We start from the raw sequence: 15,248 nt of genomic DNA on the forward strand, positions 1-15,248 counted from the left end.
CACTGCCGACTTGGTCACACTAGCATACGAAGCGGCTTCTACCCATTTGGTGAAGTAGTCGATAACCGCGAAGATGAACCGATGCCCATTGGAAGCTTTCGGCGATATTTGTCCAATCACATCCATGCCCCACATAGAGAATGGCCATGGAGAAACCATGACATGCAGCGGTGAAGGAGGCACATGAATTTTGTCTCCGTAGATTTGACACTTATGATATCTCTTAGCGTAATTGACACAATCTCCTTCCATGGTGGACCAATAGTACCCGAATCTCATAATTTACATGGCCATTGTAAAGCCATTAGCATGTGTTTCACAGACGCCTTCATGGACTTCTTCCAAGATTTTCTTAGCCTCTACAGCATCTACACATCTTAATAGCACTTGATCCTTTCTTCTTTTATATAGGATATCTCCATCTAAGATATAGTCGATGGCCAATCTTCTTAGCGTTTTTTTGTCATTCTCGCTTGCTTGGTCCGGGTATTCATGATTCTTCATGTATTGCAATATATCGTGATACCAAGGGTGATCATCTCTCTCTTCATCTTATTCAATATTATAACAGTGGGCCAGAGTTTCATAAATGCTCATCCGGATGGGTTTGACATCTTCTTGTTTGTTCACCTTGATCATGGAGGCTAAGTTAGCCAAAGCATCAGCCATCTGATTTTCGTCTCGTGGAAGGTAGTGGAAGGTAATGTCATCAAACTCTTTAACCAATTCCAGGACCAGCTTCCGATAATCGATTAACTTGGGGTCTTTGGTCTCCTATTCTCCCTTGAATTGGCAAATCAATAGCGCAGAATCTCCATACACCTCTAGCATTTTAATCTTGCGTTCTATAGCTGCACGGACTCCCATGATGCACGCCTCGTATTCCGCTATGTTATTCGTACAATCAAAATCCAATTTACTAGTGAATGGATAATGATCTCTATTTCGGTATACCAAGACGGCCCCGATTCTATTGCCCACAGCATTTGACGCCCCATCGAAGTTCAATTTCCAAGGAAGTTCTTCCAGGGAACCTTCTTCAGTGGTAGCAACACACATTAGGTCTTCATTTGGAAAGTCAAAGTTCAAAAACTCGTAGTATTCCAAGGCTCTACTGGCCAGAAAATCTGCTATTGCACTTCTTTTTACTGCTTTCTGGTTTACATAGACTATGTCGAATTCAGAAAGTAGAATCTGCCATTGGGCCATCCTTCCATTCAAAGCTGTTGACTCCATCATGTACTTTAAGGGGTCTAATTTTGAGATAAGCCAAGTGGTGTGATATAACATATATTGCCTCAGTCTTCGGGTTATCCAAATTAGGGCACAACACAGCTTCTCTATCGGCGGGTACCTTACCTCACATTCCGTGAACTTTTTATTGAGATAGTAAATAGCTTTTTCTTTCCTCTCCGACTCGTCATGTTGACCAACACGCATCCTATGGAGTTCTCGAATCATCGCCAAATATAGTATCAACGGCTTATCGGGGTTAGGTGGCATCAAGACTGGCCGTTGGATAAATATTGTTTGACCTTGTCGAAAGCCCTTTGGCATTCTTCATTCCATTCACCGGTTAATATTCTTGAGGAGGCGAAAAGATGTGGTCATTTCTCGGTCGGTTGTGAAATGAACCGAGCAATGTAATTTAATCTTCCTAGAAAGCCTCGAACTTCTTTTTGAGTGCATGACGGGATAGCTCTTGTATGGCTTTAACTTTGTGCGGATCAATCTCGATCCCTTTTCACTAACCACGAATCCGAGCAACTTTCCGGACTTGGCTCTAAAGGTACATTTGGCGGGGTTGAGTTTTAGCTGAAACTTCCTCAACCTCAAGAACAATTTCCCCAGGACTTGTATGTGCTCCTTCTCTATTCGAGACTTAGCTATCATGTCATCAACATAAACCTCGATTTCTTTATGCACCATGTCGTGAAAAAGGGTTACCATGGCTCTTTGATAAGTTGCCCCCGCATTCTTCAGTCCAAACGGCATCACCTTGTAGCAGAACGTGCCCCACATAGTTACAAATGTGGTTTTCTCCATATCTTCAGGATGCATCTTAATCTGGTTATATCCCAAAAAACCGTCTATGAATGAAAACAGTGAGTGTCCTGCCATGTTGTCCACTAGGGTGTCGATATGAGGTAGTGGGAAATTGTCTTTTGGGCTGGCTTTATTCAAATCTCTGTAGTCTACAGACATTCGCACTTTTCCATCTTTCTTAGGGATAGGACGATGTTGGCTACCCAATCTAAGTATTTTACCACCTTCAGGAATCCAGCATCAAACTACTTTTGAACTTCTTCCTTTATTTTTAGCAAGACGTCGGGCCTCATTCTTCGGAGTTTTTGCTGAACAGGCTTACGCTCTTCTTTTATGGGGAGTCGGTGCACCACGATGTCGTTGTCCAACCCGGCATATCTTGGTATGACCATGCGAAGACATCTTTGAATTTTGAAGTAATTCAATGAGGTCTCGCTTCATCTCCGCAGTGATACATGTTCCGATCTTCACCTCTTGTCCTTCTCCTAAACTCACAATTTTGACTGATTCTTTATGAGGTAGGATTTGTTTCTCGTCTTGTTCTACCATCCTCAACAAATCATGAGATAGGTTACAACCTTGGTCATCTTCAAAATCTTGAGAATCATCCATACACACATCTTGCTCGAAAAGAAATTCTGAGTCGCTAGCAGTGTCACTCGTATCATTAATATCTGGGGACCTGTTATGAGGACGAAGGCAGATACAAAGAATCAAAAGAATTCGAAACATTTATTTATGTGATATGATTATGAATGACGAATGAAACAATATTTAGAAGAATGTTTCAAGAATAAAAGAATTCGAAAGTAATCATTTGTATGGTTATGAATGGAATTGAAAGGACGAGATAACATTTGCTCAAAAATTATAATAACCGTACATTTTATTGAAATGTCGTTTTTAAACATCGGCCTATTTCATAAAAGATTCTTATTACTCCTAGGCCTAGAGCAATAAGTGTGTTTTGGACATTACTCTGAATCCGTTCTAAAAGCTACAGGAATCTCTTCCGATCCAGCTTGTCCAGAACACTTCCAGGCTTGCAGAGGCAAATGCCCGACAAATTCTCTTCCGGTCTCCTCTTCGCATATGACATTGATGTCCAAGCTTTCCAGCATTTCTTCTATAGCTCCTGTCATTGGTGTGTCTCTTTCGAGATGAATAATTCCCCCGGACACAAATGTTTTCGATATATGGGGGAATGTCATTGGTTCCCACTTGATTTCCTCCCCCGTTAATCGAGCTCTTCTTCTTTCTTACTTCTTTTCCAGCTCCCTTCTCTTTTGTTTCGCATCCGACTTAAATCCTAAATCGAAGCGGTCTCTTTTGTCTTTCGGCATTGACGTTTTAACCCTTCCTTGCAGATGTCTCCCAAGTCCCCTTCCGGGTGGGGCCCCTCTTTTGATCGTCAGCTGGAGGCTCATCCTCGTGGTTTTGGACAATTTTGGCACCAGAATTTCGCTTCCCTCGGCGATGAACATCGCATTAACAAATTCCAAAGATCGAAATGAGCATTCGATTGCTTCGCCATCTGTCTCCAAATAGGGTGCATTATTGCTCACAGTTGCAATAATATCCTCCTCAGCCTTGATCGTTATCAATCTCCCTTCCGATACTAGCTTCAATTTTTGATGCAATGAGGAAGGCACTGCCCCAGCCGAATGTATCCAGGGCCTTCCCAACAAGCAATTGTATGAGGGCTTGATATCCATTACGAGGAAATCCACCTCATATGTGTTTGGCCCAATCTGAAGAGGTACCTCAATTCTGCCCATCACTTTTCTCTCCGTGCCATCAAATACTTTTACGATGTTCTGGCACTCTTTCATGTGAGAGCTGTCTATGGGTAATCTATTCAGCATGGTCAAAGGCAGGATGTTCAAAGCCGACCTATTGTCAATCAGTACGCCTGACAGCGTGTACCATTTACAGCGCGTGGTGATATGCAGAGCTTTAGTCGACCCCATGCCCCCGGGTGGTATCTCGTCGTTATTCAAGAAGATATAATTGTCGGCACTTATGTTGTTCACCAAACGGTCCAGCTTGTTAACGGAGATGTCATTGGCAACGTATGTCTCGTTTAAGACCTTCATTAGCGCGCTACGATGAACTTTCGAGCTTAGAAGTAAGGCCAACATCGAAATACGGGCTGGTTGTTTATGTAGCTGTTCCACCACGCTGTATTCGCTATGCTTTAGGAATTTTAAAAACTCCTTGGCCTCCTCTTCGTTAACTGGCTCATTAATAGGTTTGGTTGCTTTTCCTTTCATTTCCTCAACCACCTGGGCTTTTTCTTTTGTGGGCTGCACCTCCTCATTCGCCGTATCGTAACACCTCCCACTACGTGTATAGAAACCCTTACCTTGGTCCCCTCTTGAAGCGTCAACCGGGCTCTCCTTTCCCGGCATCATCGCACTGCAATCATAATTCCATGGGACCTTTTTACTGTCTTTGTAAGGGAAAACTGCAGGTCTGTAACGCCCCTTACCCGAGACCGTTGCCGGAGTTGAGCACAAGGCACTACTAAACTTATTTGAGCACTTAACCAAATTTAGATAATTTATATAATACTTTTCAGACAAGCTGTCCAACTGTGTCATAGTTGCTAAATAATTCATATCTCGAGTTATAAAACTCGAAATCCAAATCCGTAAATTTTGTCTGAATTTATACTCATATATCTACTTACCAATTTTTTTCTAGAATTTTTGGTCAAGCCAATTAGTACAGTTTATCATTTAAAATCTCCCCTGTTTTAGGGTTTGACTACTCTGACCTTTGTGTATTACGAATCAGATATCTCTCTGTACAGAGCTTCAATGACTATGCCGTTTGTCTCTAATAAAACTAGACTCAATAAGGAATCTGTACATATAAAGTATGACTTCTAATTATCTTTGTAAAATTTATGGTGAATTTCCAAATTCAGAACAGGTGATCCAGAAATCACTCTGGCCCTGTTTCACAAAAATTTAAACATCTCATAAAATATAGCTCATATACCTGTTTTGCTTCTTCCATATGAAAATAGACTCATCAAGATTGGATTCCATAATTTATTCATTATTTAATTCCATTTCTACTATTTTTAGTGATTTTTCAAAGTCAAACTACTGCTACTTACCGAAAACTGTTTTCGTACAAATATTGTTAACTAGTTTATAACATCTTTACTTCAATTCATTCAAACTCTATACATGCCATATAAATCTTTAAACATAAAACAAAAACTACCGGAATTGATCTGAATAGTGTGCCCTGTTGTGTTGATCCGATCTACCCACTTCACTTCAAGTCAATCTACATAAAAATATTAAACACACACAAGTAAGCTTATTGAAGCTTAGTAAGCTCATAGGCATATAAACACAAATCATATCAAATTTTCGTACACAATCATATATCTATTAGTTTAACTATTTCATCCTCCAAATCACAATTTCATTAATAACTCATTGGAATAATTTCCATATGGCAACTCACAATTTAACTCCCTTAGGCCCATTTCTCATTTACTTCATTGTCAAATTAGGGAACAATAAGGGAATTGAGTGCTTCATTATCACATTTCCATAGTAAACCATGGACTTTCACATTGATACGCATCACACACCGAAGCCATAGCCTTGCCATGGTCTTACACGGTTCACATATCATACCGAAGCCATATCCTGGACATGGTCTTATACGGAATCACATTATCACATTATACCGATGCCATAGCCCACTATGGTCTTATCTGAGTCACATTATCACATTGCACCGATGCCATAGCCCAGCTATGGTCTTAAACGGGCACACTTGTCACATATGTTTCATCAACTCATCGTGGTCACGAATAGAAGCACTCAAATCCATTGTTCCTACTAATTTGTACTTTTAGTTACACATTATTTATTAGTTAATGCAAATTGATAGTATTCATCAATAATAAAATACTTTAACAATCATAATATTTTCATATCAAAACATTGAACTTTGCCATATGAACTTACTCGGACTAATTTGTAAAAGTCGTAGAAATTGTGGACTATTCTTGAATTTTCTCCTTTCCACGATTCGATTCGTTTTCTTGATCTATAATTATAAAATCATTCCTTCATTAGCATCCATTTCAATTCTATTTCACTTCACAATTTATGCTGTTCAAATTTCGAAATTGCACTTTTACCCCAAAATTTACAATTTTCACAATTTAGTCCTTCTCAATTCACCCATCAATTGAACTAATTTTTCTCAATTAACACTTTATTTTATCATTATAAACTATTTCAAAACCTTTTATATTCTTAATTTCAACAGAAACCTTCAATTCACTACTTTTTCACAATTAGGTCCTAAATATCATTTCCTATCAAAATCACTTAATAAAACCACCTTAATATAAAATTAGAACTTAAATTTCATAATAATTCATCATAAAATTCCCTTATCCATCCAGGGTAACTTCCAATTTCACCCATAAAATCAAAAACTAATGAATTCTACAAGTGGACCTAATTGTAAAAGTCATAAAACATAAAAATTATCAAGAAAAGTAAGAATTAAACTCACATGATGTAAAATATAAAAAACCAGCTTTCTCCAGACCTTCTATGGCGTTTTAGCTGAGAAAATATGAAGAAATGTCTAGATTTTTCAATTACATCATTATTTAACTATTAACTTTTATGCTATTTCCAATTTTGCCCCTTGTTCACATTGTTTTCTTGCTTATTTCATACCCAAACCGTCCAGCCATTAACCTTTGGGTCTAATTGCTATTTAAATCCATCTTTTTAAATACTTAAGCTATTTACTCACAATTTAACAAATTTTGCGCTATTTTCAATTTAGTCCTTTTTAATTAATTAGCCATCCAAACGTTAAAATTTTCTAACGAAACTTTAATACTAACTCAATGACACTCCATAAATATTTATAAAAATATTTATAGCTCGATTTTCAACTTTGAGGTCTCGATACCTCATTTTTGACCCGCTTGACCTAATAAATTCTTTTAATTCACTAATTTCACCATTTCACAAATTCTTCTAAATTCTTACTTGACTCATAAATATTAAATTACTATCTTGTTCAATCTTATTTGTCGAATTTAGTGATCTCAAATCACCATTTCCGACACCACTTGAAAATTAGTAGTTATAACTCTCCCCTTTAAAAATTTCGTCCTCGAAATTTGTTACCCAAAATGATTTGGATATTGTGATCTCATTGACTCCTCTGTTTCCCGTGTTACCTCCTCCAATCCATGTCGATGCCATAACACTTTTACTAACGGTACTCGTTTATTCCGTAGTTCTTTAACTTCCCGAGCTAATACTTTCATTGGTTCCTCCGAATAAGTCATATCTGATTGTAGCTCTATCTCAGTATGAGGAATCACATGTGAAGGGTCTGATCTATATCGTCTCAACATAGATACATGAAATACATTATGGATCTTCTCAAGTTCTGGAGGCAAGGCCAATCTATAAGCTACCGGACCGATCCTCTCAATGATTTCGTATGGTCCGATAAATCGTGGACTAAGCTTTCCTTTTCTACCAAACCGTAAAACTTTCTTCCATGGAGAAACTTTCAAGAACACACGATCACCCACATTGAACTCTATATCTCTTCTTTTCAAATCTGCATACGACTTTTGACGATCGGAAGCAGCTTTCAAACTTTCCCGAATAATCTGAACTTTCTCTTTAGTTTCCCGAATTAAATCCACTCCACTAATTTCGATTCACTTAATTCGACCAATACAACGGGTTTCGCACTTCCTTCCATACTGAGCTTCAAACGGTGCCATTTTGATACTAGCTTGATAACTGTTATTATAAGCAAATTCACTAAAGGTAAGTACCTTTCCCAATGCCATCGAACTCGAGTATACAACACCTTAACATATCTTTCAAAATCAATCACTCGCTCTGATTGTCCATCTGTCTGAGGGTGAAAAGCTATACTAAATTTTAACTTAGTACCTAAAGCTTCCTGTAGTTTATTCCAAAATCTCGAAGTAAACCTCGGATCTCGATCAGAAATAATTGATGTCGGCACCCCATGTAATCTCACAATTTCTGACACATATAATTCCGCTAACTTATCAAGTGAAAAATCTGTTCTGACCGGAATAAAATGCGCCGATTTAGTTAATCTGTCTACTATCACCCAAATCGAATCTTTTTCTTTGAGTCACTGGCAATCCAGATACAAAATCCATCGTCACATGTTCCCACTTCCATTCTGGAATCATTACGGGTTGTAACAAACCTGTAGGCACTTGATGTTCAGCTTTTACCTGTTGACAGATTAAACATTTTGCCACAAATTCACAAATTTCCCGTTTCATACCAGGCCACCAATACATTTTTTTCAAATCACAATACATCTTCGTACTACCCGGATGAATCGAGTACATACTACTATGAGCCTCTGATAAGATATCCTTCTTCAATTCTAGATTATTCGGGACACAAATTCTATTACGATGGTATAACATACCACTATTATCAATAGAGTAATCTAAGTTCAAATTATCCCGAACCATTTGTCGTTTCAACACCAACTTCGGATCTTCATCTTGCAATTCCCGAATTCGTTGAAAGAATACTGGTTTTGTCTTTAATTCAACTAATATAGAACCATTTTCATTAACAGACAAATGAGCATTTAACGCCCGAAGAGCAAATAATGATGATTTCGACTAAGTGCATCCGCCACTACATTTGCCTTACCGGATGATAATCAATGATAAGATCGTAATCTTTCAACACTCTAACCATCGCCTGTCTCAAATTCAGCTCTTTCTGCGACATTAAATATTTCAAACTTTTATGGTCTCGTATACACATAACATTTCTCTCCATATAGGTAGTGTCTCCAAATTTTTAAAGCAAATACTATGGCGCTAACTCAAGATCATGTGTAGGGTAGTTCCTCTCATGTGGTTTCAACTGTCGAGAAGCATATGCTACAACTTTTCTGATCGCATCAATACACAACCTAAACCATTCGAGAGACGCATCACTATATACTACATATGGCACACTGATTCATTTGAGTTAACACCGAGCCTCTGTCAACATTTTCTTTAATTGATCAAAACTTTGTTGGCACTCATCGACCATACAAACTCAACATTCTTCGTAATAATTTAGTTATCGGTGAAGCAATCGGTGAAAAATCTTTCACAAATCGACGATAGTAACCAGCTAATCCAAGGAAACTTCGCACTTCCAGTAACATTCTTTGGAGTTTTCCAATTAATCACCGTGACACCTTACTCGGATCTACCCGTATACCATCAATCGACACAATGTGACCCAAGAATCCCACTTCATGAAGCCAAAATTCACATTTACTAAATTTTGCATATAACTGTTTTTCCTTAATGTCGTAATACAATTCTCAAGTCTTGAGCATGCTCGGATTCGTCTTTGAATAGATCAAGATATCGTCAATAAACACAACCACAAATCTATCTAGGTAAGATGGAAAATTCGATTCATTAAATCCATAAAAGCAGCAGGAGCATTTGTCAAACCGAATGGCATAACTAAGAACTCATAATGACCATACCGAGTTCTAAAAGTCATTTCAGTACATCACATTCTTTTACCTTTAATCGATAATACCGGATCCGAGATCTATTTTTGAAAACACTTGTAGCATCCTTAAGTCGATCGAATAAATCATCAATACGAGGCAAATGATATTTATTTTAATTGTTACCTTATTCACCGCTCTGTAATCTATGCACGACCTCAATGAACCATCCTTCTTTTCACAAATAAGACAGTGCACCCACGGCGACATACTCGATCCGATAAACCCTTTGTCTAACACTCTTGCAACTGCGTTTTTAACTCTCTTAATTTGCTGGAGCCATTCTATACGGTGTCACCGATATGGGAGCTGTTCTAGAAAGCACATCTATCACGAACTCAACTTCTCTATCGGTGGTAACCTCGGTAATTCTTCGTGAAATACATCCATGAATTTATTTACAATAGATAGTTGCTCTAACTTTGATTCGAACTTGAGTATCAAGAATATAGGCTAAATAAGCCTCATTTCCTTTACGCAACAATTTTCGAAAGGACATAAAGGAAATCATTCTAACCATGTCATCCAAATTTCCAGACTCAACCAAAATAATGTCCCCTGTTTGACATTTCAAACTAATTCGTTTTCTCGACAATTCACTATTGCGTCATGTTTCATTAACCATCCATGCCCAAGATAACATCAAATTCCGAAAGGGTAGCAAGATCAAATCGGGAAATCACGACCCTTAACTTTCAAAGTGGGCGGTTATGACATATTAAATTAACTACCACACTTTGACCTAACGGATTTGTAACTTGTACATCATAATCGTGAGGCTCAACAAATAAGTTCTTTTCAGATGCTAACATAGTGCAAATATATGAATGAGTAGACCTGTGGTCTATTAAAGCATACACAGGAACATCATAAAGATAGAAAGTACTAGCAATTACATCTGGAGCTGTTGCTTCTTCTCTTGCTCGAATGGCATAAGTACGAGCAGGAGCCCTAACTTTTGATCGGCTAGCAGTATCTTTCATACCCGAACGAGTAGCCCTCAGTAGTAATCGCTTCTCGACGAGGCGTCTTCCTTTGAGGAAGAATTTTCGGTTTCTCCTCTGCTCCACTTCTTCTACTTGTAATTGGGGACAATCACGAATAAAGTGATCGGTGGCCCCACATTTATAACAAGCCCTAATTTACTTCTACATTCACCGGGTGACTTCTTCCACAATGTTGACACTTGGGCCTTTGGGTATTTTGTACACTACCCACACTAACAAGCAGGTCTGTCGGATGCTTTGTAATCGATTGTCTTGGCCTACTTTTTCCTCGATCTTTCCGGTAATCAAGTGGCTCGATTGAATTTCTCTTTAGATTTCTTCACCGGTAAAGCCGAAAATGACTTAGATGCACTTCTTTTGAAAGATTCTTTACTTCTTCTATCTCGTTGCATCTTTTATTATATACTTCTTCAAGCTTCGAGCACGATCGATAGAACAACAAATTCTCGTATCTCAATGCCCCTATCATCATTTTAATCTCATCATTAAGCCCTTCTTAAAATCGATACACATTTCTTCTTCAATGGGTACTATATCTCGAGCATATTTGCTCGATAAACAAATTCTCTTTCATATTCAGCCACCGACTTGTTTCCCGTCGCAAGTCGAGAAATTCTCTTTTCTTCTTATCCGGATATCTTCTACCGACATATTTCTTCTTAAATTCATTTTGAAAAATTCCCAAGTGATCTTTTCAAATTGGTACAATGACTTCTATTGTTTCCCACCGCTTATAAGCTTCTTCTTTCAATAATGACACGGCACATATTAAGTAATCATCCGGTAAGCACGCCATTTGCTTAAAACCCTCATTATACTTTGTAACCAATATTCACTCTAACGGGTCATTGTGCGTTCTTCCTCGAAATTCTTCACCCCATGTTTTTCGAGCTTTTCAAATGGAGAACGTTTGCGATTCAGTTGTCGGAGGAGGTGGAGGAGCAACCGGGGTACTACAGATGTTGAGATAGGGGAGGAGGTTGAGTCCGATTTCTTTCTCGCACATTCTCATTATACCACCGATTCATGAATCCATAAATCATATTTTGAGTTCTTGTTCTCGCATCAATGAAATCGAGCTTCACTACTTGTTCCTTGTTCGAGATTTGTACTCGCTATTAACTTCTTCTTGCTCGGTTTGTTCGGTCTATCGACATCTTTTCAAATCAAGATAATCTATAATAAAACAAGGATTAGATCGGATCATACACAAGACACTATCACAGATTTATATGGCATGTAATTCTAGACACTTTTCACATCATACATATTCCGAGAATCGCTAAACCGAAGCTCTGATACCAATAAATGTAACGCCCCTTACCCGAGACCGTTGCCGGAGTCGAGCACAAGGCACTACTAAACTTATTTGAGCACTTAACCAAATTTAGATAATTTATATAATACTTTTCAGACAAGTTGTCCAACTGTGTCATAGTTGCTAAATAATTCATATCTCGAGTTATAAAAATCGAAATCCAAATCCATAAATTTTCTCTGAATTTATACTCATATATCTACTTACCAATTTTTTTCTAGAATTTTTGGTCAAGCCAATTAGTACAGTTTATTATTTAAAATCTCCCCTGTTTCAGGGTTTGACTACTCTGACCTTTGTGTATTACGAATCAGATATCTCTCTGTACAGAGCTTCAATGACTATGCCGTTTGTCTCTAATAAAACTAGACTCAATAAGGAATCTGTACATATAAAGTATGACTTCTAATTATCTTTGTAAAATTTATGGTGAATTTACAAAGTCAGAACAGGGGATCCAGAAATCGCTCTGGCCCTGTTTCACAAAAATTTAAACATCTCATAAAATATAGCTCATATACCTGTTTTGCTTCTTCCATATAAAAATATACTCATCAAGATTCGATTCCATAATTTATTCATTATTTAATTCCATTTCTACTATTTTTAGTGATTTTTCAAAATCAAACTACTGCTACTTACCGAAAACTGTTTTAGTATAAATATTGTTAACTAGTTTATAACATCTTTACTTCAATTCATTCAAACTCTATACATGCCATATAAATCTTTAAACATAAAACAAAAACTACCGGAATTGATCTGAATAGTGTGCCCTGTTGTATTGATCCGATCTACCCACTTCACTTCAAGTCAATCTACATAAAAATATTAAACACACACAAGTAAGCTTATTGAAGCTTAATAAGCTCATATGCATATAAACACAAATCATATCAAATATCGTACACAATCATATATCTATTAGTTTAACTATTTCATCCTCCAAATCACAATTTCATTAATAACTCATTGGAATAATTTCCATATGGCAACTCACAATTTAACTCCCTTAGGCCCATTTCTCATTTACTTCATTGTCAAATTAGGGAACAATAAGGGTCCTAAATATCATTTCCTATCAAAATCACTTAATAAAACCACCTTAATATAAAATTAGAACTTAAATTTCATAATAATTCATCATAAAATTCCCTTATCCATCCAGGGTAACTTCCAATTTCACTCATAAAATCAAAACTAATGAATTCTACAAGTGGACCTAATTGTAAAAGTCATAAAAACATAAAATTATCAAGAAAAGTAAGACTTAAACTCACATGATGTAAAATATGAAAACCAGCTTTCTCCAGACCTTCTATGGCGTTTTAGCTGAGAAAATATGAAGAAATGTCTAGATTTTTCAATTACATCATTATTTAACTATTAACTTTTATGCTATTTCCAATTTTGCCCTTGTTCACATTGTTTTCTTGCTTATTTCATACCCAAACCGTCCAGCCATTAACCTTTGGGTCTAATTGCTCTTTAAATCCATCTTTTAAATACTTAAGCTATTTACTCACAATTTAACAAATTTTGCGCTATTTTCAATTTAGTCCTTTTAATTAATTAGCCATCCAAACGTTAAAATTTTCTAACGAAACTTTAATACTAACTCAATGACACTCTATAAATATTTATAAAAATATTTATAGCTCGATTTTCAACTTTGAGGTCTCGATACCTCATTTTTGACCCGCTTGACCTAATAAATTCTTTTAATTCACTAATTTCACCATTTCACAAATTCTTCTAAATTCTTACTTGACTCATAAATATTAAATTACTATCTTGTTCAATCTTATTTGTCGAATTTAGTGATCTCAAATCACCATTTCCGACACCACTGAAAATTAGGCCGTTACAAGGTCTTTGGATTATGACCCTCGGTGGCATTTGTACTCCGGCTTTATTATTTTTGGGTCTCAAAATGATCACCACTGGATAGTTATACGTTCGATTTTGTGCCGTCGATTCTTCCTCCGATGCACATATATCTCCCTCTACGGGGTTTTCGTTCTCTTTATAGAATTCAATTTCTTTATTGTTCATCATGTTTTGTACTAGGGCTCTGAACTCCACGTAATCTTGGATTTCATGCCCCACATTGTCGTGAAATTCACAGTAGTTTCTCTCTTCTTTAGATTCTTCCCTCGAGTCCAACACAATCAATCCTCTCTTGGCCATCTCCTTCCATACCCGCCTCAACGGGGTCCTGACTTCTGCCACCTCATACTTGGTCTTCTTGTTCAAGCCTTCACTTATCCTATTCACTCCTTGGTCGGTATGATTGGGGAGTGGGTTTCCTGCTACATTGGGCATGGCTGGGTCATCAAATTTCACAATCCCCACCTTAATGAGTCTTTCAACTACTTTCTTGAACGCAGTACAATTCTCGATTGAGTGCCCGGTAATTCCCGCGTGGTATTCACATTGGGCGTTTGTGTCATACCATTTGGGATACGAGGGCTGCAGTGGCTCTAGGTAGAAAGGGGATACTACATGAGCGTTGAACAGGTTCTGGTACAACTCCCTATATGTCATGGGTATAGGGGTGAATTGTGGCCTTTCTGTGTTCTTCCTTGAATTGGATTTTTTTCTTACAGAGCTTTGTTGATTGGTAGTCACTGTTTTGGGTTGATTCACGGTAATTGACTTGGACTGCCCCTTGTTGAATGTGCTCGTGTTGTTCACTTCATTGTCCCTTTTCCTTGGGGTTGACTTTCTGCACTCTCTCCCGAATCTATTTTACCGCTCCTCACAGCATTCTCGATCATTTCCCCCATCATCACTATGTCGGAGAAGCTTTTTGTGGCGCTTCCTAACATATGGGTGATAAAAGAGGCTTTTAAGGTGTTGATAAAAAGCATTGTCGTCTCCTTTTCTAGAAGTGGCGGCTGAACTTGTATGGCCACCTCTCTTCACCTTTGTGCATACTGTCTGAAGCTTTCATTTGACTTTTTTTTTCTATATTCTGGAGAGTGATTCTGTCCGGGGTCATGTCCGTCACATGATTGTATTGCTTCATAAAGGCCTGAGCCAGGTCATTCCATGAGTTAATCTTGGCTCGGCTCAGTTGATTATACCACTTAGACGCCGCTCCAACCATACTATCTTGAAAGCAGTGGATTAGTAGCTGGTCGTTGTTAACATATCCCGTCATTCGTCTGCAGAACATGGTGATGTGGGCTTCAGGGCAACTTGTTCCATTGTATTTCTCGAATTCAGGCATTTTGAATTTAGGGGGGAGGACTAAATCTGGGACCAGACTC

General features: G+C 37.7%; 1 protein-coding gene across 1 annotated transcript; it reads right to left on the reverse strand.

Annotated features, from left to right (window-relative positions):
* Nucleotides 1-3,305: 3,305 nt before the first annotated feature.
* LOC108484868 (uncharacterized) lies at nt 3,306-14,520 on the reverse strand. The gene is made up of 3 exons (XM_053029400.1): nt 13,931-14,520; nt 3,810-4,464; nt 3,306-3,668 (listed from the first exon to the last, which is right to left on the reverse strand). The coding sequence occupies exons 1-3, from the start codon at nt 14,518-14,520 to the stop codon at nt 3,306-3,308; spliced, it is 1,608 nt and encodes a 535-aa protein (XP_052885360.1).
* Between the last annotated feature and the right edge of the window lie 728 nt (nt 14,521-15,248).

The sequence above is a fragment of the Gossypium arboreum genome, chromosome 6 (assembly GCF_025698485.1).
Source record: "Gossypium arboreum isolate Shixiya-1 chromosome 6, ASM2569848v2, whole genome shotgun sequence".
In the NCBI taxonomy this organism is placed as follows: Eukaryota; Viridiplantae; Streptophyta; class Magnoliopsida; order Malvales; family Malvaceae; genus Gossypium; species Gossypium arboreum.

Excerpts from the sequence above, each read along its gene's own strand:
- LOC108484868 (XM_053029400.1), bottom strand. The coding sequence starts at position 14,520 with ATGACATATAGGGAGTTGTACCAGAACCTGTTCAACGCTCATGTAGTA. Across the intron at positions 4,465-13,930 it reads TCGACGGCACAAAATCGAAC|TGCGATGATGCCGGGAAAGG; the intron begins GTATAACTATCC and ends TTATGATTGCAG. Across the intron at positions 3,669-3,809 it reads AAGTGATGGGCAGAATTGAG|CTAGTATCGGAAGGGAGATT; the intron begins GTACCTCTTCAG and ends CAAAAATTGAAG.